Below are 24410 nucleotides of genomic sequence, written 5' to 3'. Positions count from 1 at the left end.
ATCGTGACGAAAGTCATGAAGCTGTCAGAGAAGTGCAATTCGCGACCCGCTCCTATCGCCGCTCCTTATCAATGATCGCGGCTTCTCTGGCGGTGGAGCTGGCCGGGCCTCGACTGGCGCTCCATCGTCTCGCTAATACAAGAGGCCCGTCGATCGTCGCCCGTCCCCGTTCGCGATGCTCATCTCTAAATAATACTCGCCATTTCAGTCACCTATTGTCATCATGTCCATGTCCATCCCGGCGACCATGGACCCACGCGGGAACTCGGCCTTGCCAAGCCCAACTCTTACACGGGACTGCCATGAACGCCGATCGTCTGGCCAGCTCAGAACCACCATCACACTTCATTGGCACGGAGGAAGTTGACCTTCTGGCTAGCCTGCGATCCCGTTATCCACATGTGAAAGCATCTGACATGATGCCGCCTGCTAATCCTTTCTCCTCTCGTGGACATCAAATTTCGAAGAGGGAAGAAGAGTTGAAGCAGGAAGAAATGTCAAAGATGGAAAATACAGCATTAACCATACAGCAGCGCATGGCTGAGCTCCTGTCGCATGAGAATACGCGTACTCATGTCTCAGCTGAAGAGGATGTCGGGGTATCCCAACGTATCCAGTCTTACTTTGTAGCGGCCTTGGAGGCAATGGCCCAATGGGATATGAGAAGACTGATCATATACCTCCGGCTCATCGTATACCTTCCTACGTCGGAACTGCAACATGTCATCCAAACGCTACCGCGTACCACCATCTCCGAGTTTCTGCGGTCTTTGGACCCCAAGAGAGTCGCTCCTGACATTGACCCGACGGACGGAGCACGCATCAGCACGGGAATGTACCACCTGCTGGGCTTGGGACAGCACATGGACAGCTACGGCACGCGGAAGCTCTTCGGGAAACTGCTCATCCGCATGAATCTGCTGGTGAGATGCGCCCACGCTGCAGGATTGATGCTGGATTCAAATGATTACATCTCTCTTTTCCGAGTCTATGGCGCCATCTCGGACATTGCCGGCGCGAAACGGCTGTGGGACGAGACCTTTGGCGCAACAAAACGACAACCAAGTCCTGATGCTCTCCACGAATTCATCAAGGTCAGGTATCTGGTTGATCCCATGTACTACGGCTTTGACAAGACTCGTCTCGTTGTTACGCCACGCAACCTGCATAGACGCGGATATCTGAGGTTTCACCAGTCTGTGAGGAGGCTGGACAGGCTCAGGTTCCACCGCCAAGGTCGGGCGGCCCGGTTTGGGCTGGACAGAAGCATGCCGACGGCGATGTCCCTGACGCGCCGCGTGAGAGGCCAAGGCCCTATTACGCGATTGTTCAAGAGCTGGATCGCCAGACACCACGACATGACGGAAGAAGTGGTGTGCTCCTTCATGATCGGGTTCGCTCGGTGCGGCTCCCTTTCGCTTCATCGGTCACAAGATATTCCCTGTCTCATTTGACATATTGACACAAAAGAACAAAAGGACGGGCGAGATCACGACGGAAAATGTGGCACCCACTGGCACTAGAACCAATAGCGCCAATCGCCAGCAACGCAAGGGGGACTTTCTAAGGCCCACAGCCCGCCTGCTGAACACGATAGTGGAAGTCTACTGCTCGAACGCTCAGCTGGGCTGGGCGTTCAATATACTGGACTTCATCTCCCGGGAATACCAGATACCCATTCCGGCGGAAACATGGTTCGACTTGTTGGAATGGAGCCACGTACTCAGCAGTACACCCGCGACTTCCTGGAAGATGGCCGGCTGGTACCAACAGATCCCGGCGGAAGAAGCCACAGAATTCGTATGGAGCACCATGACGCAGGAACCCTACAATGTGCAGCCCGGGTTCGACCAATACGCCATCCTCCTTCGTTCGCGGATTGCCCGGGGCCACTTCATCAAGGCCGACGATGAGGTCATGGAGAAGATGCAGACCCTGTACGACGAGCAGTGCGCCCGCTACGAGAAGTCCGTCTTCAACTACATCGGCACCGTCCGCGACGGCGTCGTCCCCGTCACGGCGGTCCTGAGCGCCTACCAGTGCGCCCGCTTCCGCATGCAGCAGATGTGGTTCACCCTCAGCGAGGTCAGCAAGCGCAATATCAAACGCCTCCGCGCCAGCAACCTCACCGACCATCGCGCTGTTGTCGGCTTGCCCGACTTTATCTGGCGCCACGCCCGCTTCGTCGACAACCCGGTCCGCTACCGCCTCGCGACGGGCTACGTTTCCCTCTCGGACCCGGCGCGGCCCAGGAAACTGGTACTCTACAAGCGCCGCATCCAGCTCGACATGCCGATGAAGGTGAAGGGCACCTGGCGCCTTGTGAGCCGCCGGCCCTGGCGCTCGCACGTCATGTGGAGCGGCCGGTCCCTCGCCGAGTTCCGGAACAGCCGGCTCGACCCCATGCCGCTGCTGTCGGGCACGCTCGACGCTTTCCGGTTGCCGACGCCGCGCACGGAGACGCAGCTCCTCGAGTGGCGGAGGGCGAGCAAGCGGATGGCGAGGGGGACTGGGAAGCGGCGGAAGCAGGAACGGAAGCCGGAGGAGCGGGGCGACCCATCGGTATTAACCAATGCTGATTTTGTCAATGCCTACCCGAAATTCAAGCTGGAAAGATTGCTGAAGAAGCGGATCGCAAGGGCAATTTATCCCCAGCGGAAGCAGAAGCGGCAGCTGAAGAAGCTGGGAACAGGGATGAAGACGTGGAAGCCGGGGGCTGGGTTGCGGGGGAAACGGGAGAAACGAGAACGTGCACGAACTACGATTGACGGTCATGTGGATGATTTCGAGAGGAAGATGCTTGCTAATAGGGACGTATAGGATGTGCGTTGCGTTCGAGGTGGCGCCTGTCTAAAGCTAGGTACATACTGTAATCCCACTTCCTCTAGGTTAGCTGTGTATATACAAGAGGCTTTTTGCAGCCCCCTTTATTCTTCTCCTGAAGGACCTGACATTGAACATGTATCTGTACATGCTATGCTCTCTGTAGCCTTTATCTCTGAATATCCTTGATAGTACAACTTACTCATGCTTCAAGGCTAAGAACCAAGGGGGGTATAACGGTTGTAATTCCGATTTCCGATAACTATCTACATCGAATCTGACATCTTTATCGACATGCTATGCGTATTCTCATGCTCGCTCGCCTTTTCTTTCCAGGGTTTTTGCAATTTTACTTTCTTTCAAAAAATGGAAGGGGGGGCCAAGTACAAAACAGATAGAGCCTTTATGAGCTGCGTATCTGTGATCCGCAAGGCATTCCATACACGCATGCACGCACGCATGTGATGGGAGGTGTTCACTGCTTGACTGCTTGACTGACTGACTGACTTTTGCAGTTGTGACCCGGTTCGATCATGACCCCTTCTCCAACCTCAGCTCGTTCAAGTACATGTACCGGCTCAGCGTGATCCAGCCCCAGCGGAACCAGACCATCTGGCTCTGATGCGCCTGCGTCATCGCCCGGCGCGCCGTCGCAGCGCTCTCGCGCCCGCCCAACAGTCCCGTCGCGGCCACCAGCAGGCCCGGGTTGCCCTTGTCGCTCTTGTTCGCGGCGTCGCGCTTGTTGTTGCCGCCGAACCCGGACGAGGCCGAGCGGGCCATGTTGGCGCCCGCGCCCAGCGTCGCCGAGAAGATGGTCGCGAACACGTCGAGGAAGCCGCAGTACTTCCTAACGAAGCCGACCGTCGTCAGCGTGTACAGGTCCACCGGGCACGCGTAGCCGGGCTTGCCCACCGTCAGGGCCGAGATGAAGCGCCGCGCGCCGTGGTACAGCGAGGTGTGGTTCGGGTGGCCCGACACGCCGCCTTCGTCGAAGGTGAGCAGGACGTCGATCGAGGCCATCGGCGGCGGGGCTGAGGCGGACTGCTGGCGCGACAGGTGCGGGGCGAAGGCGTCTGAGAGGAGGGTGGCGACTTTGCCCGTGTCCCAGGTCTCGGTTATGGAGTCTCGGAAGTCGCTATAGTGGGCGGGAACAAGTAGAGAGTTAGCATGGGGGTTCTTGTTTTTATAACGGGAGGAGCTGCGGGGTGAAAAGCTCCGGTGACTTGGTTTTTGTTCCAAAGTATCTGCCATAATAACACTTTCTTTTCCACGAAAGCTAGGAAAGGTCGTCGGGGAAAGAACATGCGAAACGTAGAGATAGACAGGACGAGAAGAGTAACGTACGGATCATCCACGACGAACGCATCGTCCTCGTCCCGGAGCCCCAGCAGCATGGCGCTCTTCTTCAGCTCGGTGCGGCGCACGTGGCCGAGGCCGTCCTGGTCGCCGGTGCTGAGGCAGAGGATCTTGACGTGGTTGCCCGTGTCGGGCCGGGTCAAGGCCAGCAGGGTCGGGGCGAAGAACATGGCCTCGTCGTCCGGGTGGGCGATGAGCAGGCAGATGCGCTTGTTGCGCAGCGTCGGGAACCGCGTCGCGATCACCGAGGCCGTGTAGACGTACAGCGAGGGCAGCACCACGGCGGCCGCGGCGAGGCCCGCCGCCCAGGTCGTCGAGGCGGCCATGGTGTTCGGCATTTGGAAATGGTTTTACAACAGGTGGGGGAGAATGTAAGGTGGGAAGTAGTAATAGTATAGAACTGAGACAGTCACAGAGACAGAGAAAGAGAGAGACAGAACCAAGATATTTTACAAAAAGCAGAAGTACTCACGGCCTGCGACAATTGCTTTGGACAATTGCTTTGGACAATTGCTGCGTGCCGTGAGTCCCAATTTGCCAATTCTGAAAGGGAAAAAGAGAAGAATGAGAAAAGTGCTGGCCTGAATGGATCTGGAGGTATTTGGCTGTTTGGAGGGTGTTGTGCGGGACACTCTCAATGGATGGCTGTCACAGCGTGGGGCCCGAGATGCAGGAGCTTGGGTTCCTGCAGCGAAGAGGGGAGATGGTGAGGGGAGCTTTGCAGTTGTCGCGTGCGTACGTGCACGTTTAGCTTGCTTCAGACCAGACGGTTTCGATCCTTCGGGAAGATACAACCTTGGAAGATAGTGTCTGATGGGACCGACTGCCAGAGCTGAGACGAGACGAAGGAGAGCTGAAAAAGAGACAAGGCGAAGGTGAAAGAAAAGAATACGATTGTTCTCTCTACTGGTGATCTTTCACCGCCAGTTATTTTTTTCTTCTCTACTGACGATGATGCGCCACCACCCTGGTCACGCCTCGTCACTCGTCACTCGTCACTCATCAAATAGCCGTTAAACCAGCGGCACGTCCGGGGAAGGGGAAATTTGACACACCCCTGTCGCGTCTTCCCGGGAGAGCGACTGGCAAGAAACCAGAAAGCACCCTTGCCAACTGCGGAAACCAGAGCCGCCTCTTAGCGACGGCCACTAGAGTGTTCCAAGGTCTCAAGGGCAGGTCATGGGGGGCCATGGGGGGTTGCATTGGGACGCCACGCGATTGTGTGCAGTGGATCTCGAAAACCGCAGCTAGCGGTCTTTATTTATTCTTCGAGGCTTGGTCTCGACTTTATTGAGCGCTTGCATGCTGTGACAGACGGCAACTGACCGCTTCACTGGGACGGCATGCAGGCGACGGTCATGGCAAACGGTGATCTTAAACAATGGGGTGTGGAAGTTTGCTCGTGTAGCAGCATCGCAAGTGGTGGCTATGCATTTATACGGGCTATGCCTGTTGGTATCCACAACCCCACTCCAGTCTTTGAAGCTTGAGCTGTGTGTCTCTGTATGTGTGAGCTTATCCAAACAGCCAAAGCCAATCCGGGTGACACCCCTATCATCCTGACTATATCACCAAACCCCTTTTATACGGTATATCCCCAAAGCCCGCCGCAGAGATGGTGCAAAGCCGCAAAGAACGGAAAGCGACCGAGAAGTCGCCCGCCGGCATCGAGCTCGCCCACCCCGACAAGTCGGGCCCGACTGAGAAGACCCTCCTCGACTGGGCGACGGAACGGAAGCTCTTCGACGAAGCCGACACGAGGCAGCGCGCCCTCGGAAATAAGAAAGGAGGTGCAGGGGCGCCTGCTGGTGCTGCCGAACCATTCTATGTCGGGAAGCGGGGCGGTTCGGAGGCAGCGCCGCCTGCAGCGGCGGTGCTCACGACGACGGCCGATCGCGTGCTCGAGGCCATCCTCTGTAGCGTCAGCTTGTGCACGCTGCACTTCACCCTCGACGTTCTCGTCCAGCAGCAATACGCCGTGAACCTGGAATGGCACACGATCATCACGAGGACGTTGCGGGCTTTCTTAGGTAAGAAGTCTTTCTTTTCTCTCGGTTCTTTCTACGCCTAAAATGCGATGCGATACCTCCCAGAATCCACAGCTGACAAGTATGCGCCCCCTGAAATATATAGTCTTCACCCCCCTATTCTACACCCTGCACCCGCACCCCTCGTCGCTGATCCTCGTGCCCGCTGTCCCGCGACGCTACCAGGAGCCGATCCGGCAGGCCCTCTTCTTCGCCGCCAGCGTCGCGGCCGGGTGCCACCTGATCCAGATCACCAACACCTACGGCTACCTGGCCGTCATGAAGCGCTCGCCGCCGCTGGGCTGCCTGTGGGTCTGGTCCGTCATCGAGCTGAACCTTTTGCCTGCCACGGCGTCCGTGGGGATCGCGCTGGCGTACCTCTGGCTTGGGTTTAGGTGAGAGAAGAGGAGGAGACGGAGAAGAAGTAGTGTGAAGAGAAGAAAAGAAAGAAAGAAGAGGGAAAACTTAAAGGATAGAAGTACATACCCATATTACACCGGTTGCTGCGGTTTGATGCTTGTTGAGAGCGGCTTGCTCGATGTAAGTTAGTCCTTGCGAGCGCAGGGGGCTTTCACTCTCTCCGTGTGTGACTGGACGTAACTCAGATTGACCAGGTCGCGTAAAGTGAAGCCCAGTCATACTCGTAGTCTATGTCAAGCAACACCCAGGCACCCCCAGGACCTCATCAGGCAAGAATATCGCGTACTGAGCTAATGAATGGTGTGTGCCGTATACTCGAAAAGGGGGTGACTCGAATTTCCGGGCTTGTAGCGCAAGTATCTTCATCGGATTCGCAGATCGTGAGCTACATCAACCGCAAAAGTAGATAGATAGGTCTTCGAGTGATGGTGAAATAGTCATATGATCTAGCTTTGGCCCAAGCAAGTATACCAGTCATGGTGTCCCGATGGTTAACGGTATGTCAAGCCTGACTCAAGGCCGAAATCGTATATAAACCTGTCCAACGTCCTTCTAAGGATGTAGTTTCTTTCCTCAGCAGCACACCCATAAACCAAACGCCAAGATCATATCCCAGCAAAAGCACAAGTCTTACCGGGTATTTCGATATTGATATAAAGAACCAAAACATCATGGCATTCCAGTAAGTTGCCCCCCCCCCCCACCGGGACGCCGCTGTCGTACCTACTAGCTCATGAGCTCCCCCGAGTTAATGCAAACCCCCCTCTGCAGACCTCAACACCCAGACCTCTGGGCCATGTACAATCAATCTCACACATTCCCCAACTTCAGGTCAAGGGACTTCAACTCAACGGACGACGAGTGCGATTGCGGCCCCTGCGTCGATCTCCGCGCCAACGCCGCCGGCGTCGGCCGCAGCCACCACACCAACAACTACGACGACGACGACGACGACGACGCCTACAGCAGATTCCTCGACTACACCCATGGCCGCTACTGCCCTCCCGACCAGCGCCGCCGCTGGCGGCAGCAGGCGTTCGCCGAAACCCTGATGGGGGCGGACGCGGACGCCGCCGAACCGCTCATCTACGAGCTCCGGAGCCTCCGACAGGAGATCGCGGGCCTGTCCGACCTGCTGTTCTCGGCCATGCTGGATAATGCCTTCGCCGACGAGTGCGATGAGGATGATTACCAGATGACGACAGTTGATTCCAGTTCTGATTTGAGCCGTTGCGACAGCTTGGATAGCCAAACGTGGTACCAGTACTGCCCTGGGTGCGCCTCGAAGGAGCTGGTGAATCGCAAGGGCAAGGAGAAGGAGGTTCTGCCGCAAGAAGAACCAGAAGAGCTCATTGTCCCTACCGTGGTTTATGAGGAGGGATCCGAGAACAAGGAGAAAGAAACGGTCGCCGCCAAGAGCGAGTCTGAGTCGTCAGAGGATTTGGGTAGCTCAGCATAAGGAAGCTTCTGGCCTCCGGATGCTCCTTGCATCACACAGAACGAAGAGATATTATAGGCCGTCTGCATAGATAGACGTAGATCAGTAGATAGTACCACATGGTAGCCATGCCTCCAATCTAGGTTCTAACCTTAGTACATAAATATATATGCCAGTTGCGTCTCTACTGGATCTGTTCCGACCAACGCCGCTGTTTGCCAACATCGCGGCAACGTGGAGTGGCCGAGTGCATGAGTGAATGGATGATCCCCAACTGCTCGCAGCACCACTGAGCCGGAACCTATTGGTTTCTTCTGGTCACCAATTACAGGATAGCACCGTGGCTGTTGTCGATCCAGAGTAGCGTTTTCTTCATTGATCATAGATAAGTAGGGACCCAGACGAGTCTGCAACCCAACTCTTTGTCCGTCCGCACTTCGACGTAGCCACCGGGCATCTAGCCGATCAAAGGGGGTGGGGGTTCGGGGGCGGTAGTCCAATGCGGGGACGCCTACCCCCCTCTGGTTCTCGGCAGGAGTTCCCCGTCGAATGACAGGCACGTCAACAACGTGCGCAGACAGCAAACGGGAAGCCATAAAAGGGTTACTTTGCTGCTTGACTGGCAGCCCCGAACTATTGATTGGATTTGGAGAAAGCCGCGCCCAATTGAGGCCGTATATTTTCTCTCTCTGGGTGTGTGAGGGAGGGTGGGAGAGAGATGCGCTGGCAGTGCACCACCACAACCACAGGGCTGGCTCCCCGGTCTCCTTTCCTTATGGTCTTCTTCTTCATCATGTTAACCTAATAAGACGTAATGGATAAGCTTGTAAGGGAGGAAGCAAACATCTTTGGCGGATGCTGACGTTATCTTGAGACATCGAGCCCCGTCGGGCAGCAATGCCATATCGGCTGATTGCTGGTTGGCCTTTTTTTCTGATCTGGTCAGCTCACTTTCGCTGTATGCGGAGGCTTGCCTCTCCGTGTAAGCCCAGCATCTGGAATGCCCTGCCATCGAGCCGGTGCTACCCAATGCAATTTGGAGATGCATCATTAACCCCTCTAGCCATTTCTCGATTGAGAGATATTAAGTCCAAGTGTGAGTAGCACGGCATTGGAGAGAGCAGCGTCTCGCCAATTCGTATTTGTTATTCGCAGGGTCCTTGCGTTTGAAAGTCAGAGCAGACCAGACGGAAAACATGGAGGAAGTCCATCATGTCTGCCACTTCTTGTCCTCAGCGTTGATTGATAGCCCCGATCGGCCTGGTGTGTAGCGGAAGATTGCAACCTTCAACCTTCGTATTCCTACCCGAAGAATGATATCCAATTTGCCCAGCATTGATGTGGTAGTCGCGTGGGAAAAAAGAGAGGCTTTCGAGAACCCTTTGGGGATGGACCGATTGAGGCAAGTGGCGGCCCCTCTAGCGTTTGGTGGCTTTCGTTGTCTTTGGTGCTCCCCAAACGCGAGCACTTTATCAGCAGCATGCATGCATGCACGCACGACGACGACATGTAATGTATTCCCCCAGAGACACCAATGAGAAGCGCGCGCACCACCACTCATGCATATGCGACGTATCGTGAAGCTTCCAAACACCTCGAGCACCCTTTTGCATCTGCAGCCAGTCAATGAGAGACAGTTGTTGTCGAGAGACAGTTGTTGTCAATCGAATGCTCCACTCCCTTCCTTCCCATCGAGCCCATCATGTTGGCTCCCGTCGGCTGTGGATGCGACTCTGGGGTAGGGCTTCCTTTTCGCCTTCGGTCCATCTTCATCAGTCAGTGTCTCTCCTTCTTCCGGGCCCACGCGAGACAATCCCGAAGACGTCGCCTTGCAGATGTGTGTCTGGCGAGTTTGGATGCTGCGTGGATGAGTTGTGCCATGTACGTACCCAACCCAACACAAGCATGTAGTAGGTTCCATGCATTGTGCAAGTAGGTAAGCCTTGGGTATTGGGAACGGGACAGAGATAATCTGATGATGATACAATCTGGCTGACGATCTCGCGTACACAAAAATGTCCCCGTCCGCCCATTGTACACACCTCCTGAACCCCCATTTTCTTTTTCCCTTCTCATGCACGCTTCGAAAACCTTCCATTATGCTGTCTATGGCATTCTTTTCTTAAGTCAACTATGCTTATTGTAATCCCCAACCGCCAGCAGTAATAACCCTACCCCCCTGTACCACCATACATAACCGCAGGTCCTCATGTTCCTTCCCCCCCCCCTCAACGCCGCCGCCGGCCGTGCCGGCTCCACAGCGGGGCCGCGCCAACTACACTGGGCGGGTCACAGCTACAGCAATGCACAAGATGCAGTAGCAGCAGCAGATAGGAGTAGGACGCATCAAGCAAATCGATCCTTGCTACATGCATGGGAATGGGCAGCAAGCCAGATTACGGGTTGGGTCAATAGTGCATCGTCGGCATCCCGGACTTCGCATTTTAACAGTGATATCACCACTAAACATGACGGCCACAGCCACATCATTTCAGACCTGCGGAAACGCACGACCTCACAAGATCTCGACGTGACCATTGGCATCGTCGTCGGCGTGCTCCTGGGCATCTTCCTCCTCGGCACCCTCGCCTTCTGCTACGTGTACCGCAACTCCATCCGCTTCAAGCGCAAAAGAAAGTTCCAGCGACAGCAGCGCCGCCACAAATCGGGCGGTTCTCGCGGCTCCAAGAACTCTAAGAGTTCCCGGAGCTCCGACAGTAGTGCTGGTGGTGATGGCGGCGGCGGCGGTGGTGGTGACGCTGAGGCAGCACCAGCACCCCCGGCCGAAGGGGGGTGATGATTCGGTGCGACTCTCGCGTATGAGCTCTTGGCTCTTGACTTCCAACTTATTCAGTCAAGATGAGGCCGACGTTCGCTCCAAGTATCTGTCTGGCACTTAGGCTTCTTTTCCTATTCCCGTCTGTGATTATGTTGTTTGATGATGTTCTGTTACCAAGGTTGCTGATGATGTTTCCATTGCTTCAGCGGCATATCTGTTTTCATATTCTACTTGCATACGATAGGGCGTATGACCTTGTACCATGGAAGGACCAGGTTGGAAAAGGGGTTCTTGTAAATTTTGGCATTGCCTTGTGGGCTGTCCAAGATGTATGATATATTTATGAATACGACAGTATCAGCGGGTGGTGGCCCGTTAGTCTGGACCAGTGCCCTCAAAACGAGAGAGACTCTTACCGAATTCCCATGGTGTCGCGGTTTTCTTCGTGAACATCTTCATTTCTTTTAAGCTGTCGCAAAAGTAACGCAAAGATCCTTCTCCTTTCTCCTTCTTTTGAAGTGGCCACGATGCGATTTAGCAGAACTGTACCATACACCTTTCCAGACTTACTTCTGTGTATTCTTCTTGGCTGTCTGAGGGATGCTGCGATGGGAATCGACTCACATTTCCTATATCATGAATGTTTTCTTTCGTCGCATCGAAGCTCGCTGCCCTGTGTACATAAATTCAAGTCAGACGTCTGGAATCGTGCCAAGCAACAAAACACCAACTCTGCCCCCTATTTGACTTACTCGTTTCCGCTCATCTGTCCCAGATCAATCATCTTGAGTACAGGTATTATGTCATATTCCAGATACTCGGAGTCTGGCTCAAAGGGGCCTATCATCACTGCGAAATTGTGAGCTTTGTAATCCAGTCCTGAGCTGATCTCAACTGCTTCTTCGTACCATTTTCACTATGCAAGTCCCCATGGGTAATCCTGAGAGGCGGTTGCTGGCGAATTATCTCGAAGGCCCATTCTGGAGCACTGATGGGTTGCTCCGGTGGCCAGGCCATTGCTATACACATCCTGATAACTGCAAAGTAAGCAAGTGTCAACCCTTCTTCTTTCGTTCGCCCCTTTCCAGCCCTCTTGTAGTAATTATCCGGAGCGCTGCAAACTTACGGCACATGAAGAACCTCCATAACAACCTATTCGGCAGATATTCCATGCTCTCTTCCTTTGCTCTCCTGACGAGCCGGTGTAGTGTCCCATGTTGAACCCACTCAATAAATATCCAGTTCTCGAGTCCGTGTCTTCGCAACGGCGCTTTTCGTCGGCTCAGCGGGTCGGCGGGGATTTCCAAGATGTTCATGACATGCTTCGCCCATCCTAGGACCTGTTTTGTTGGGTTTCCCGAGGTATGTCAGCCATTGTACCTAATAAGTCTACTGAGAAAAAGAAATGCATAGTAGGTGGTGAAGGCATATGTATTCCGGTTCGGTTGGTCTCACGCTCAGCCACTTCCTCTCATTCTCGATGGGATCCGGCGTGTTGCTTTCGTTATTCCACGCGTTGTTGCTGTCGTCTTCAGGGCTTTCTTCCTCTTCTTCTCCGCCGCCCAAGTCCGCCCACTTCGGCGTCTTGAGCACGATCCGTTGGCACGCCTTGCCGCAAGCAGCGTGCTGAAGCCCCCAGGCGATGGACTCGGCGCCGGACGCGATGGGGCCTTCGAGCTGGAACCTGCTCCGCGTGTCGTTCTCGAAGTACCCGTGGAGGACCTGGTGTATCTCTCGGAGCACTTCGTCCTCCTCCATGTTGGTGACGACTCCCAAGCGGCTGACTTAGCCATCGTGGTTTTCTCTCGATCAGAGGAGCGGGTTTTTCGGCGGTGGTGGCCCTGCTCGAGGGAGTTCCTTTGTTCACTATTGTACGACTCGATTTGGTGCTGTGGGTGGTCGGCATGCCGTTCGCGGAGGATAAAGGGACTTCTTCACAATAAATTGGTTCCGTCTTTGTTCGGTTCGGAGCCAAGTCGTAGTCCTCGATGGAAGTGAAGCATGTCGTACTCGCTCTTACTATGAATAGTCCGAATTCGCAATTCCGCTTCTCAAGCCAGTAGTAATCAGCAAAATGGCATCAAATCTGTCACTCACGCAAGGACGATATGGAGAGCAAGAAGATTAAACCTTTCCGGTCGCATGGGAACATCAACATCCCAATCGCCCTTGCCGAGACGTTCAAGAGTCCAGCCAGCAGCAGCAACTGATAAGGCACTCATCCTGAATAACTGTTCTTCTGTCCTGGTTCCTGAAAGTAGTAGCGTTCGTCCTCTACATCATGATTCCTATTCCAACAAAGTGTCAGGGGCCTTGGCTGGTTTCAACGAGAAAACTTGGATGAAGGAAGCAATAGGGTCTACAGGACATACTAGGAGGGAGAACAACTTGTGCGCCAAAGCAAAAGCCCTTCTCCTGGTGATCAAACACGGGAAGGTAGAGTAGTGTTCGTTGAGTAAGGGTGGCAGCTTTTTCCACTCTCAGCACAAAACAACTAACGTATGAAGACATTCAGACGCCATGGCATTTATGGTAGTAAACTCAATCACTTCGAGCTTTTATCTGCATATGATGGATCTCATTGCAACTTCTCGTGAAGGTGCTCCGTGTAATGTCCCCTGTCAGGAAGCAGTTACTGCTGCTGTGCCAGGTCAAGTTGACAGTCTTTGTCACGTATCAACACTACACTGTCAACAACCCACTTCAACCAATTCCCACTAGACCTTCGCCTCTAAACAGACCCTAGAGCCTACTATTATTGCCCTGATAGCGCCTTCTACCTAAGCGACCCCCCTAAACAGTTGCTAGGGCCTGCTGGCACTGCCCTGATACTTACTGCCTTCAACCCCCACGTGACCCCCCTCAACGCCCCACCTCACTACAACCCAGGCTCAAAGTACGTACGTACCTCCCGCCCCACACATAACCATTGAAGCTATTCAGGAAAACCAAGATGTGTAGTATTCAATAGATCAAGATTCCCTAGGATAGAATAATAAACCACCTCGTCGTGGCTTCCAATCTCTCGTACCTGCCTAGTGACCGTAGCTTCTATATACCTACGTAAGGAGGCCTGCCTCCACCCCTCGAGATGACCCCCAAGGGCCCAAGTAAGTCCCACAAGTAGCCGTACTGAACCATTGTTCGAAATCCGAGGTTCGAGGCTCCACACGGGCCGTACCTGCATGATGGAGCTCGGGCCACTGCCAAAAATGAAGCTGTATGCATTCACGGATCGATCACGCCAAGTTCTTATCCACCTGCCCCCAATGGGTAGGACACCAACAACTTCAACATGGCATATCTAGCCTCACAGGCACCGTAGAAACTTGCCTTTAGCCGAAATCGACCTTTGTATTAGTGTTCTCGTCCGATTCTGACGCTGAAGAGCCCGACAGAGTCGGTGGTGCGTGGGGGAAGGTGCGACGGTGGAGTCCTCTTTCACCGAAGCGTCACGGCGCCCCAACCAGCCCCAACTTCAAGTAGCAATATCTAGCCGCACAGAGGGCGTGGCAACTTCCCTTTCGCTGTGGGCGATCGTGGTATTAGTGTTCCCGACCGATTCCGACCTCGAAGAGCCGTTGTTGCGGCGTGCACGAGTGTTTTTAAGAGGTTTAGATAGTCCCGACTTACATGAGGAACTTGTGATTTTTCCCGATTGTTTTAGCCCTCCTGCTCCCCTAGGTACCTCTACGTATACATTAATTCCATCTTGACAATGTGATTGACGAGTGACTTGTTTCTTTTCCTCCTGCAGCAGCTGAATCACCCAGATCAGTACACTGTGGTGATTTGTAACTGTTCCCCAGGCTATTAAACCGTCCCCTCCTACTTAGAGTCATCAAAGCTTTCCCTTCTCCTTCAACCCCATCTTTTCGATCCATCAACATCGCCAAAGGTAAGACTATTTTTCTTTTTCTTCTCTTCCTATTTCCCTCTGCCATTCCTCCATCACAGGTATCCACAGACCCAAGGACCTTGGACTGCTGTCTGCCAAGGTGCTTCCTTATTTCCTCCTTCGCACTGCCTCTCCTCCTCCTCTGACACTGCCTCTGACTTTATTTTCACCTTCTGCTTCTTTCACTGCTTCGTCGCAACTCTCCAGGACCTTGGAGTGCTCCTCAAAACCGAGAAGACATCTTTCTCTTGAACAAACGGGTCGCGGCCGGGTCTTTCTCTTGAACAAACGGGTCGCGGCCGGGTCTTTCTCTTGAACAACCGGGTCACGGCCGGGTCTTTCTCTTGAACAACCGGGTCACGGCCGGATCTTTCTCTTGAACAACCGGGTCACGGCCGGGTCTTTCTCTTGAACAACCGGGTCACGGCCGGATCTTTCTCTTGAACAACCGGGGTGGAAGCACCTCAGCATACAACACTCCAAGGTCCCGAAGAGTTGCTACAAAGGAGTGATAAAGGCAGAGGCAGAGGCAGGGGAGGAGAAGATGTAAAGTGAAGGAGGAGGTGAAATTTCCAGAATGACATCTCTTCCTTCAAACTGCCCCTTCTCCTCCTCTGCCTTTGCGTTTACTCCTGTTACTCCTTCGTCGCGACACTCCAGGACCTTGGAGCGTTGTTTGGCAAGGCACTCCCCTCATCTCTTCCCAGTTTCCTGTTACTCTGATTCCTATCTCCAAAAAGCCCCAGACATCGACGACCCCTGGAATCGTCGCTGTCATCCCGACCTGATCGTCGCTTCCCTATACCGGACCTAATCGCTTCCCTATACCGGACCTGATCGTCGCTTCCTTATATATCCTTTTCACCTTTGGCCTTTGCCAATACCTACAGCCCTTCCCAATCACACTTGTTTTTCCAATAAAGTGTTTTTCTCTTTCACCCATTTCAGCCTTTGCAACGATGGCTAACCAAGGCCAGTCTCACGTCGTGGAGCAGTACGATAACGCTGGAATCCCGAACCTCATCACCATGGACAACAACATGGCCCTGCCGACCGTCGAGGACCCTGAGCCTGAGTTTAAGGTCTCAACCATTGACAACATGGTTACGCGCTTTGTAATCATGTACCACGATCTGAAGGGCAAGCCGAACGACTACGACAGCTTCCCGGAAATTAAGTACATAACCGACAAGGAGGTCGAAGAGCATGCTGCCCTCAACCTCCATCGCAAGGACATCGATGTGCGCCGCTTCCGTAACTCGACCCTGGACAGCATGCGCGTTGCGCAGGTAAGTCAAATAAATACCATCTATTTTCATTAATTCACACAGACAAGCACATGAAGAAGGATTGCTAACTTTGTTATGAAAAAAACAGTACTACCACTTGCTCAGCGACAAGTGGCTCATCGTGACTGATCTCCCGAAGCCGTCAACTCCCATTGCTACCACCTTCAAGTCCGATTCGTCATCGTCTTCTAGCAAGGCCAACACGACAGTCCAATGGGCTAATAACCAGCTTACCGTCCCGACTTTCCGTATCATGACTACATACAGCCGGGGTGAGGCCAAGGCTGCGGTGTTCGTCCAAGCCAGCACACAGCAGGAGCAAGACCAGGTCCGCCGCCAGGCTCGTTATGAGACAATCTACAATGCCGTAATGGAAGAGGCAAAGATGCTGTTATGGATGACTCAGCTTCCTGGCTACAAGGCCGTTGCAGCAGAGGAATCCTCTGACACAGACCACGACATTCTTGCCGACTCCGACGAGGAGGTTCTGGATAGCGACGAGAAAGACGCTGGCGATGATGACGACCTCGGCGTCCAGTTCGTGATCGACGATCAGTTCATTGAGAATCATGATGGCACCTTGAGCTTTCCGCAGGAATACATGGACTTTTGCAACTCTCATAAGCGCCATAATCTTGAGCCGATCCGCGAGGAAGAGGCTACCGAGTCGTCGTCTTCTGATACTGCCGACGATAAGCCTCGTGAGACCTTGTCGCTCCCGTACCGACCTCGCAGCGTTCACCGCGTGGAGAACCTCCTGCCCCCCGCCCCTCCCTCCTCCCCTTGCCCCGACGACACCGAGAACGACAACGTCAACGTCGAACATTTCATCACGCGGGAGCTCGGTGGAACCACGGCCAAGTATATGGCTATCCGCCGCCTTTACGACCCTGAGCAGGATGAGGAGCTTGTCATGCTTGAGGAGCAGCAGGACGGATCTGGCGAGGACGAGGACTACGTCTTTATGTTTTAGGACGGACGATATGATCCCCTAGTTGATTCCAACCCTGTCTTTCATTTGTTTGGGTATACCGGAAGGACGGATGATGAGAGAATGATCATTACAAGAACAATGGCATAAGCGCGCTTTCAATGCGCTTTGATAGGCGGAATGATCCTGGATGGTGGCGACACTAGGATAATCAATTTGAGGACAGACACTTGCATAAACTACTATTACTCCGGTGACTCTTTGTGTACGTAATTTCCCATTATACCATGCTTTCGCGGAATAGCTGGTTGCCAATTGAATAACTGGTTGGCAACGGAATCACTACTTGGTAGTGGAATAACTAGTAAACAGCGGAATAAACAGCCACATGTTGATTAGTTGATGTCTTTGGGTTAGGATGTTGCCGCAGAACGAACTTGAGGTGGGGGATGCTGTCGCGAAACGTATTTGAGTTGAAGATGACATTTGCAGGAACGAATTTGAATAGTCGGCGCATTTGAGGTAGAGATGCTGTCCGTAGGAACGGATTTGACTTGAGGAGGCTGTCGCAGGAACGGATTTGACTTGAGGAGGCTGTTCGCAGAACGGATTAGGGACAGGCAATGAGATTATTAGTGATATCGGAATAGCTGGTGGTGATACTCTACTCTGTATATCCTGGGCGCGAGGTGCAAGCCAAGACGTGGAGAATGAGCAACGGAATCACTAGTTGGCAGCGGTATAAACAGCAGGGGTTAAATAGTTAGCAATAGAATTATCAGTCGTATCGGAATAGCTCATGGCGGTATTCTACTATACATGTTCTGGGCGCGAGTTGCAAGGCAGGACATATACAATGATACAGTGGATGCGGTAATTAGATGTAGCACCATTCCATTAGTTCTAGTTGAGCCGTAGCCTATCTATTGATCTATATCCCATGCTTTGCGAGCCCTACCTATCTTAAGCCCACTTGCCCAGGAGTGCCATCAGTCCAGCCCCCAGCGCGATGCAGCCCAACGCCAGCAGCTTGATGCGCAACCCGGCCTTCTGCATGTCCGGGTTGAACATGAACTCGTGCGCCAGCAGCTCGACGAGCCCTGTGTAGAGCAGGATGCCGGCGCTAATAGAATCGAACACACCGTTGACGATCAGGGTGGTAGGGCTGCTGGGCGACAGAGTCTGGCGCACGCCGAGCCCGACGGCGATGGCGATGGGCGTGCTGATGGCGTACAGGCCGGCCAGCAGGTAGGGCATGTAGCTCTCACCTTGGGCCACGACGCCGTGGCCAGACGGGCACCCAGACCGAGTCCCTCGAAGGTTTGGTGGAACACCAGCACGATATACAGGATGTCGAACTCATCTCCGGCGACCGCGAGCGTCAGGCCGATGAAGATGCTGTGGAAGATGACGCCGAACTCGAGGATAAAGATAGCTGTCATCTGCGCGGCGAAGGCGGAGTAGCTGTCGTTTTCTGTATGGTCGCGCGCATGGCCGAGGTGGTCCTCGCCGCGAGGGTACGAGATGTCGGTGTCGGTGCCAGGTACTTGGAATCGATGGCCCTCGGCCTCCTTGACCCCATTGTGGTGGCCTCCTGCTTCCAGGTCGAGATGCGCATGTGCGTGCGCGTTGGGTGTCGGTGACGGCGGCGAAGACGAATCGTTGCCCTTCTTCCTAAGCAGATCCAGCGAGGGGTCCGGGGACTCCGTGTCGTGCTTGTGGCCGTCGAAGATGTCGTAGTGTGCGATCAGGACCTCCATGACGAACATGGCCATGATGGACATGAGGCAGATGCCGGCGGCCCAAGAGTATTGCGAGATCTCGTAGTCTTCCAAGCAGGGCGACCCGAGCGCCTCGAATGCCGGTGTCAAGAGGTGGATGAGCGCGGTCGCAATGATCACGCCGGTGCCGAAGTACTTGGCGACGAAGAAGGCCAGCTTGGGAACGCGCATCTTCTCGCTCCTAGCCAGAACGACGGGTAGCATGGCGCCGATCAGAGAGCCGACCAGGATGACGAAGATGGAAGACACTCGGAGGCCGATGCGGCCGTCAAATTCGTTGCCGCTATCGCATTGCGTCGTTACCGTAAAGCCGGTAGCTTCCGCTTGGGGGGCGTCGCCAGCATCTTGCCGAGCCTCAAGCGCAAACCTGACGATAGAGTCCATATTGAGGTATGATGGGTGTGGGAAAGGTTGGAAGACGACGTGCAGGTGTCGAATGATCTGGGGAAAATAGCCAGGCTGTGCTGAATAAGCCGTCCACTGGCGGTAAACCAGGCTTGATCCAAAGGCAATGCCGGTGGACTAGCTGGATGTCCAAAGTTGAGACCGGTGGGCTGGGTGGGCTAGGTGGTCTGGGTCGGTATAACTTCGACGACCCCTGAATAGCCACAAAAGCTTATCTTCACTCTTGGAATTAAGCACAGAGGAATGGAAGGATTCGGCCACGCGATCGACGGCGACTGCCAAGAAACCTTAAGTGTCCAAGACTTGGAATCAGAAAAGCTTGGTGATGGCTATTTGCTGCTGTAGAAGCACCAACGTTAGCTGACACGCAGCGACGAAGCGTTATTATATAAAGATGGGTTGGTGCAACGGAGAAAGGAAGTTGGCTAGGACAAGGCAGTGTTCACCGAGACCATGGTCCCGGGAAAGCAGAGGAAAGCAAGGAGCCGGCGGAAATTGGTTTCTTTGACCTCAAGGTTCTTGTCCGTCCTGGGACGATCGCATGTAGTAATCCAGGATTCGGTGACTGTGAGTGGCTGCTGAGTCGAGGGAAGTGGTAGGACCAACGTTCACACCATCCACGAACTCGGGCACCTTGAGGGCCACCATGGCGCCAAAGAAAGCCATATCTCCGGCACGCCGAGCAGGGAAGCTTAAATGCGACTAGGATGGGAATACAGGGCCAGTGCTAGCTGTCCAGCTGGGTTGGGGGTGTACACGAGGCAGGGACTGCATGTAATGTAATGCGATGTATATGAGAGGAACTTACCGAATGCTCGTAAACGAGCTTCAACCCAATCGTACAGGTCGCCGACAAGGGGCTTCTATAATATATCGCTGGCTGGACCTCTTCTTTTCTTCTCCCTGGCTGGCAGATGGATACACAATGCACTTTGTGGTCGTTGTTCAGCGTAATAGTCCAAGCTATGAATGCCTTTGTGCAAAGGCGCCGTCTCTCATACACAATTTGGCTTTGTACTCGTAATGCCAACTGACCAGCAGGAGGATCCTGGAAAGCTGGTTCGACTCGGTCACAAAACAAGAAAAAGGGACTTGAATGCGATAAAAGTCCTCTGGCGGAGGGAAAAGATCCAGTAACAACGATCTGTATGACTCCCGCTACCCGTGATGCTGTGCACTAAAAAAAGAATCAAATGGCCAACCAACGTGTCGCATTCATTCATTAAAGTAGTCCCGGGATGTGACGATTGTCTAAAAGCTCCCAGCAGCGATACTGATAACCTCTGGTTAGTTAAATGAGCGATAGATACATGGAAGAACAGACAGACTTGTTGAACCCGACCGAGAACGGGGGAGTAGTAAGAGCGCGTCACGATCCAGTTCCATCTTGGCTGGATGGGGTTTTGAGGACCTTGATGGACACTCTCTGGCTTTCATGTTTCTTCTCTTTTTTTTTTTCCTGCGCCAAGCTGGGCTGGCCGATTTTACCCATCCGCCGCACAGGGCAATCTGTATCGCCTAGCGCCTGGCACTGGGGCTACTGCTGGGGCGTATATTTCCAGTGGGGGCTGGAACAGAGGGGATTCCCTGTCTCACATACCGCCCCCCCCACCCCCCTGCCTACCGATTCTTTTTCAGCCTCCTTCAGCCCCATGCCGGAAGCAGTAACTGCCAGCCCACGTCAAGTTTATCCTGACTCAGGTTCAATGTACTTGGTTTTTTTCAGCTCCGCCCAATATATCACTTCACTAGCCGAAGGCTAACTGATTATCATTCTCCTTGTCTCTCTCTTGAGTAACATCCAATGTTCATCGGTGAAAAGAAACGCTCCCGTGAATTCATGTAGAGTAGAGACAGGTTCCAGTAATAATCAACAGCCAGACCCATGAGGGGCTATTCCTTCGAGCGCTATAATACGTCACAGACCCCTGGAAGCACCACTGAAGGGGGCCCGAGTATCTGCCATCAGGGTTCTCATTTTCGGCCGTCCCCCACTTCATCCCTCTCTTTATCAGTGGTAGCCAATCGCAGCGACGACAATTCCTTTGGCCATCAAGGTCCTTCTTGGGCACCTGCACAAAAAATCAGCTTTCTTTATGCGGTACCGCCGAAGCGACCGAGTGTATCCCCGACTTCCAACTACAGACGGGGGAGCCCAGCTGATCGGTCGGACCATCACGGCGCTCAAGTGGCATGTTACGGGCTTCGTCGGGACACATGAATGGCCGATGGTGTGTAGTAGTATTGATATGTTGCATAGTTCATTTGTTTATAGGGAGATTTCGCTATATAAATATATCCTCCACAGTGATGTATCCATGCACACCTCAATACTCAAATACAATTCCATCAATTGAGCCGCATGGTCGTACGATCATGTGCGACGCCGACATCCCGTCTTGCATCTGCGGGGTTGCCTACATCCTTGTAGAGGGTATCTGGACGACGTTGCAGATCTCACGACTGATGCTGCATAGTGCTTGGCCCAGCCATACTTATGAGTTCACGAGTTTCTCTTGAAACTGTCTGCATGATGTTTGATAGATAGTAAGCATTCAGAGGCCAAATATCGCTCGTCCGCCATATAGATGTATGTTATGGTGTTCGCGATCACTTCTCTGAGTATACTCATGAGGTAAACTGTACCTCGAGCCCCAGACTGCGGAACGGCGAGTCCAGCTTCCGGAGGTCGACGCCGCTGCCCAGGCTGAAGAGGAGTGATTTCACCCGGCCCTCCCAGACGAGGCCGATCTTCATATGTTGGTCCAACCGCACCTTCAGCACGCCCGGGTACTCGGGCTCGTCCGACTCGGCTTCCACTGCTTGCCGAGGCGGCTGTACACTCTTCTCGTTTGGGTCGTCCAGCCTCCACTCCAATTTCGCTTGGAAGCTGCGTTCTGTCTTCTTCTTCTCTGGCTCTTCTTCTTTCGCTAGAAGCAGGGGCGGCGGTGACGCTAGTTCGGGTATAGTGTTGGGAGAAGCGTTGGAAGTAGTTTTGGGTGCAGTGTCGGGTGCAGCGGCAGGTATAGCGTCGGGTACAGCGGCGGGTACAGCAGCGTCGAGTGCTGCTGGGAAAGGGGAATCGTCTAACCTCCAGTCCATCTTCGCCTCAAAGCTCCTCTCGAACCGCTGCGCAAAAGCAGCTTCTTTTGCGATATCTGTTACCGTCGTGACGTCGTCTGTAGTACCGTCTGTGAAACCACTGTCGCGATTCACAGTCCAAGAGCCCTTCTTCCGCCACAGCTCCATGCCGACAGTCCAATCGCTTTCGTAGCTGTAGACGTTGAAGTCCATCTTCGTGGCCAGGGAGCAGTGCTGGCCGGCCATAACGGCATAGCTCCAACTCATATTGCCCATCAGGGGATTGATCGTCATGGTCGCCGTAAGGGGCGTTCCCTTGTGCGAGGGCAACGTCGCGAACCGGAGACCGAAGCTCATGCCGCCGGATTTGTTTAGAGTCCCGTAGTATAATTCTGCTCCCGTGCTGAACCGCCCGTAGATCCTATCTCCATTGCCGTTCCCATTGCCGTTGCTGTTGTTCGCTGTGGTGTTGTCTTCGTTGAACTTCTCTGCGTCGCCCCCGAAGTTGTACAGCCCGCGCACACCCAGCAAGCCGCCGTCCGACGACGCGAGGCCTTCGATGCCGTACCGCCCCTTGTCGTACTGGACCATACCAAGCACCGTTCCACCATTGCGCAGCGTCTGGTCGGACACGGCGCTGATCTGGAGCTGCAGGACGGGTGTGAATCGTTTCACCACGAGCGCCTCCAGCATGGACCTGGGCAAATATAAGCGCCCATAGGCCAGGGCCTCTTTCTGTTGCTTCTTCTGTAGTGTATCATCATCGTCATTCGTATTCGTATTCGTAGTAGTCGTTACCGCCGCTGCCTTCTTCAGCTCCTCCAGCGACTTGTAGCCCTTCAGCAGGTCCGGCAGCGGGATGCGGGCGCTCTGGGCAACAGTATCGCGCAGCGGCACGGTCGCGTACAGGTAGCAGACGGAGCCGTCGACGATGCCGACGGTGCCGAGCTGGTAGGCGGTGGCGAACTGGGGCGTCGCGAGCGAGCCGAGCGACAGGCGCACGCCGCGCGGGGTCGGGAACTCGAGCAGCGCGTTGGCCGTCGCGTTCAGGGACGAGTACGAGTTGTCGCGGTTCCAGCCCGTCGCGGTGTAGAAGGCGCTCTGGATGTAGTCCATGAACTCGCGCATGGTCGGGAATGGCTGCTGCCACGGTCGCGGGCCAGGCAAGCACAGGGGTAGTTAGAGGGAAAGTGAAATTTGTCGGTCGGGTCGGAGGATGGAGTTGCTTACCCGGAGGTAAGCTCAATGGCTACCAGGGAAGCATTTGTGGATGATGAATTGATGTTAAAGGAGTGACGACGCAACCCTAGTGCAGCGATATGGGTTGACTTGAAGCTCGAGTGGCTTGTCCAAGTAGTAGGATAGTTGGAGTTGAGCTGTTGTCATAATGGACAAGCTGGAGCTTTATCGATAAGGCCACCTCTGCCATAATTCCTAATCTCGATAACGTATGCTAGCGTGGGTTATGTACATGGCGCCCCCAAGTGCCGAGCTCCAGGAAGACACTCGGGAAACTACTTAGATTGCAAGTCATATTTTCTCAATTACCTATGTGATATGTAATAACGCACTATATACTCCCATCAAATAACAAAGCTATTATGGAGGCGTGATAATGTTATTGTGTCGTTGTTGGAGGGGCTTCACTCCATAGCACGTGATGTGAGCTCAGTCCACATCCCGAAGGATTGGGTTTCGGGGGTTTCAACCTTCTATCAACCTCATCTGCCAATTCCTCCTTTAGACATCGCGGAAGTTCTGTGATAGTCAAACGTATATCCTTAGAGAAGCTTCGTGAAGCAAGATCTCCACCAAACGGGTGCTGCAACTCACAATGGCATTGCTTGCTGTCTCTCAGATAGCCAGGGTGTGGCCAGGTTGATGATTGGCCGCCTTGGATCACGATTCCGTGTCTTTCTCTCAGCAACACCATTGGAAGATCTCGAATGCTAGTGAACCATGGCACAGAATCCTGTGCCGCGAGGCCGCTCAGTCGTTCACCGAAGCACAAGGTTCTACAGTCAATCCTTACACAGACGCTCGAGTCCTTGGTGGCTCTTCGTGTCCTACGGAGTTGGGAGCCTGCCTACTACAGTAATTCACGGAATAAGTTTGCGACGCAGACAGCATATGTGTTGAATCGAGAAGGATATCAACACATTTGTCTCGGGCGCAATTAAAC

The 24410-nt window shown here is 53.8% G+C and overlaps 9 protein-coding genes across 9 annotated transcripts; 4 read left to right on the top strand and 5 right to left on the bottom strand.

The window, feature by feature from the left end:
* Window positions 1–503: 503 nt before the first annotated feature.
* Window positions 504–2820, top strand: PG994_003932 (uncharacterized protein; the record flags this gene model as incomplete). The annotated part of the gene is made up of 2 exons (XM_066855341.1): window positions 504–1393; window positions 1479–2820. The coding sequence occupies 2 exons, from the start codon at window positions 504–506 to the stop codon at window positions 2818–2820; spliced, it is 2232 nt and encodes a 743-aa protein (XP_066719619.1).
* A 534-nt stretch (window positions 2821–3354) lies between these two features.
* On the bottom strand, window positions 3355–4505 carry PG994_003931 (uncharacterized protein; the record flags this gene model as incomplete). Its single annotated transcript, XM_066855340.1, has 2 exons — window positions 3355–3958; window positions 4168–4505. The coding sequence occupies 2 exons, from the start codon at window positions 4503–4505 to the stop codon at window positions 3355–3357; spliced, it is 942 nt and encodes a 313-aa protein (XP_066719618.1).
* Window positions 4506–5794: 1289 nt separating this feature from the next.
* Window positions 5795–6605, top strand: PG994_003930 (uncharacterized protein; the record flags this gene model as incomplete). Its single annotated transcript, XM_066855339.1, has 2 exons — window positions 5795–6209; window positions 6313–6605. The coding sequence occupies 2 exons, from the start codon at window positions 5795–5797 to the stop codon at window positions 6603–6605; spliced, it is 708 nt and encodes a 235-aa protein (XP_066719617.1).
* Window positions 6606–7297: 692 nt separating this feature from the next.
* Window positions 7298–8085, top strand: PG994_003929 (uncharacterized protein; the record flags this gene model as incomplete). The annotated part of the gene is made up of 2 exons (XM_066855338.1): window positions 7298–7308; window positions 7458–8085. 2 exons carry the CDS (start codon window positions 7298–7300, stop codon window positions 8083–8085), a joined length of 639 nt encoding a protein of 212 aa, XP_066719616.1.
* Window positions 8086–10273: 2188 nt separating this feature from the next.
* On the top strand, window positions 10274–10861 carry PG994_003928 (7 transmembrane receptor (rhodopsin family) domain-containing protein; the record flags this gene model as incomplete). The annotated part of the gene is made up of 1 exon (XM_066855337.1): window positions 10274–10861. One exon carries the CDS (start codon window positions 10274–10276, stop codon window positions 10859–10861), a length of 588 nt encoding a protein of 195 aa, XP_066719615.1.
* Window positions 10862–11070: 209 nt separating this feature from the next.
* On the bottom strand, window positions 11071–13065 carry PG994_003927 (uncharacterized protein; the record flags this gene model as incomplete). Its single annotated transcript, XM_066855336.1, has 8 exons — window positions 11071–11161; window positions 11260–11312; window positions 11414–11516; window positions 11596–11692; window positions 11752–11862; window positions 11970–12183; window positions 12299–12623; window positions 12941–13065. 8 exons carry the CDS (start codon window positions 13063–13065, stop codon window positions 11071–11073), a joined length of 1119 nt encoding a protein of 372 aa, XP_066719614.1.
* Window positions 13066–15826: 2761 nt separating this feature from the next.
* On the bottom strand, window positions 15827–16601 carry PG994_003926 (uncharacterized protein; the record flags this gene model as incomplete). The annotated part of the gene is made up of 3 exons (XM_066855335.1): window positions 15827–16050; window positions 16296–16440; window positions 16485–16601. 3 exons carry the CDS (start codon window positions 16599–16601, stop codon window positions 15827–15829), a joined length of 486 nt encoding a protein of 161 aa, XP_066719613.1.
* Window positions 16602–17924: 1323 nt separating this feature from the next.
* Window positions 17925–19126, bottom strand: PG994_003925 (uncharacterized protein; the record flags this gene model as incomplete). Its single annotated transcript, XM_066855334.1, has 2 exons — window positions 17925–18143; window positions 18230–19126. The coding sequence occupies 2 exons, from the start codon at window positions 19124–19126 to the stop codon at window positions 17925–17927; spliced, it is 1116 nt and encodes a 371-aa protein (XP_066719612.1).
* Window positions 19127–21775: 2649 nt separating this feature from the next.
* On the bottom strand, window positions 21776–23356 carry PG994_003924 (putative mitochondrial inheritance component MDM10; the record flags this gene model as incomplete). Its single annotated transcript, XM_066855333.1, has 1 exon — window positions 21776–23356. The coding sequence occupies one exon, from the start codon at window positions 23354–23356 to the stop codon at window positions 21776–21778; it is 1581 nt and encodes a 526-aa protein (XP_066719611.1).
* Window positions 23357–24410: the final 1054 nt, after the last annotated feature.

This window comes from Apiospora phragmitis (genome assembly GCF_038363925.1).
Source record: "Apiospora phragmitis strain CBS 135458 chromosome Unknown utg000004l:1.0-3135199.0:1.0-3139288.0, whole genome shotgun sequence".
In the NCBI taxonomy this organism is placed as follows: Eukaryota; Fungi; Ascomycota; class Sordariomycetes; order Amphisphaeriales; family Apiosporaceae; genus Apiospora; species Apiospora phragmitis.
Note: the sequence above shows the minus strand (reverse complement) of the source record. Positions and strands in the feature narration are given on the sequence as shown.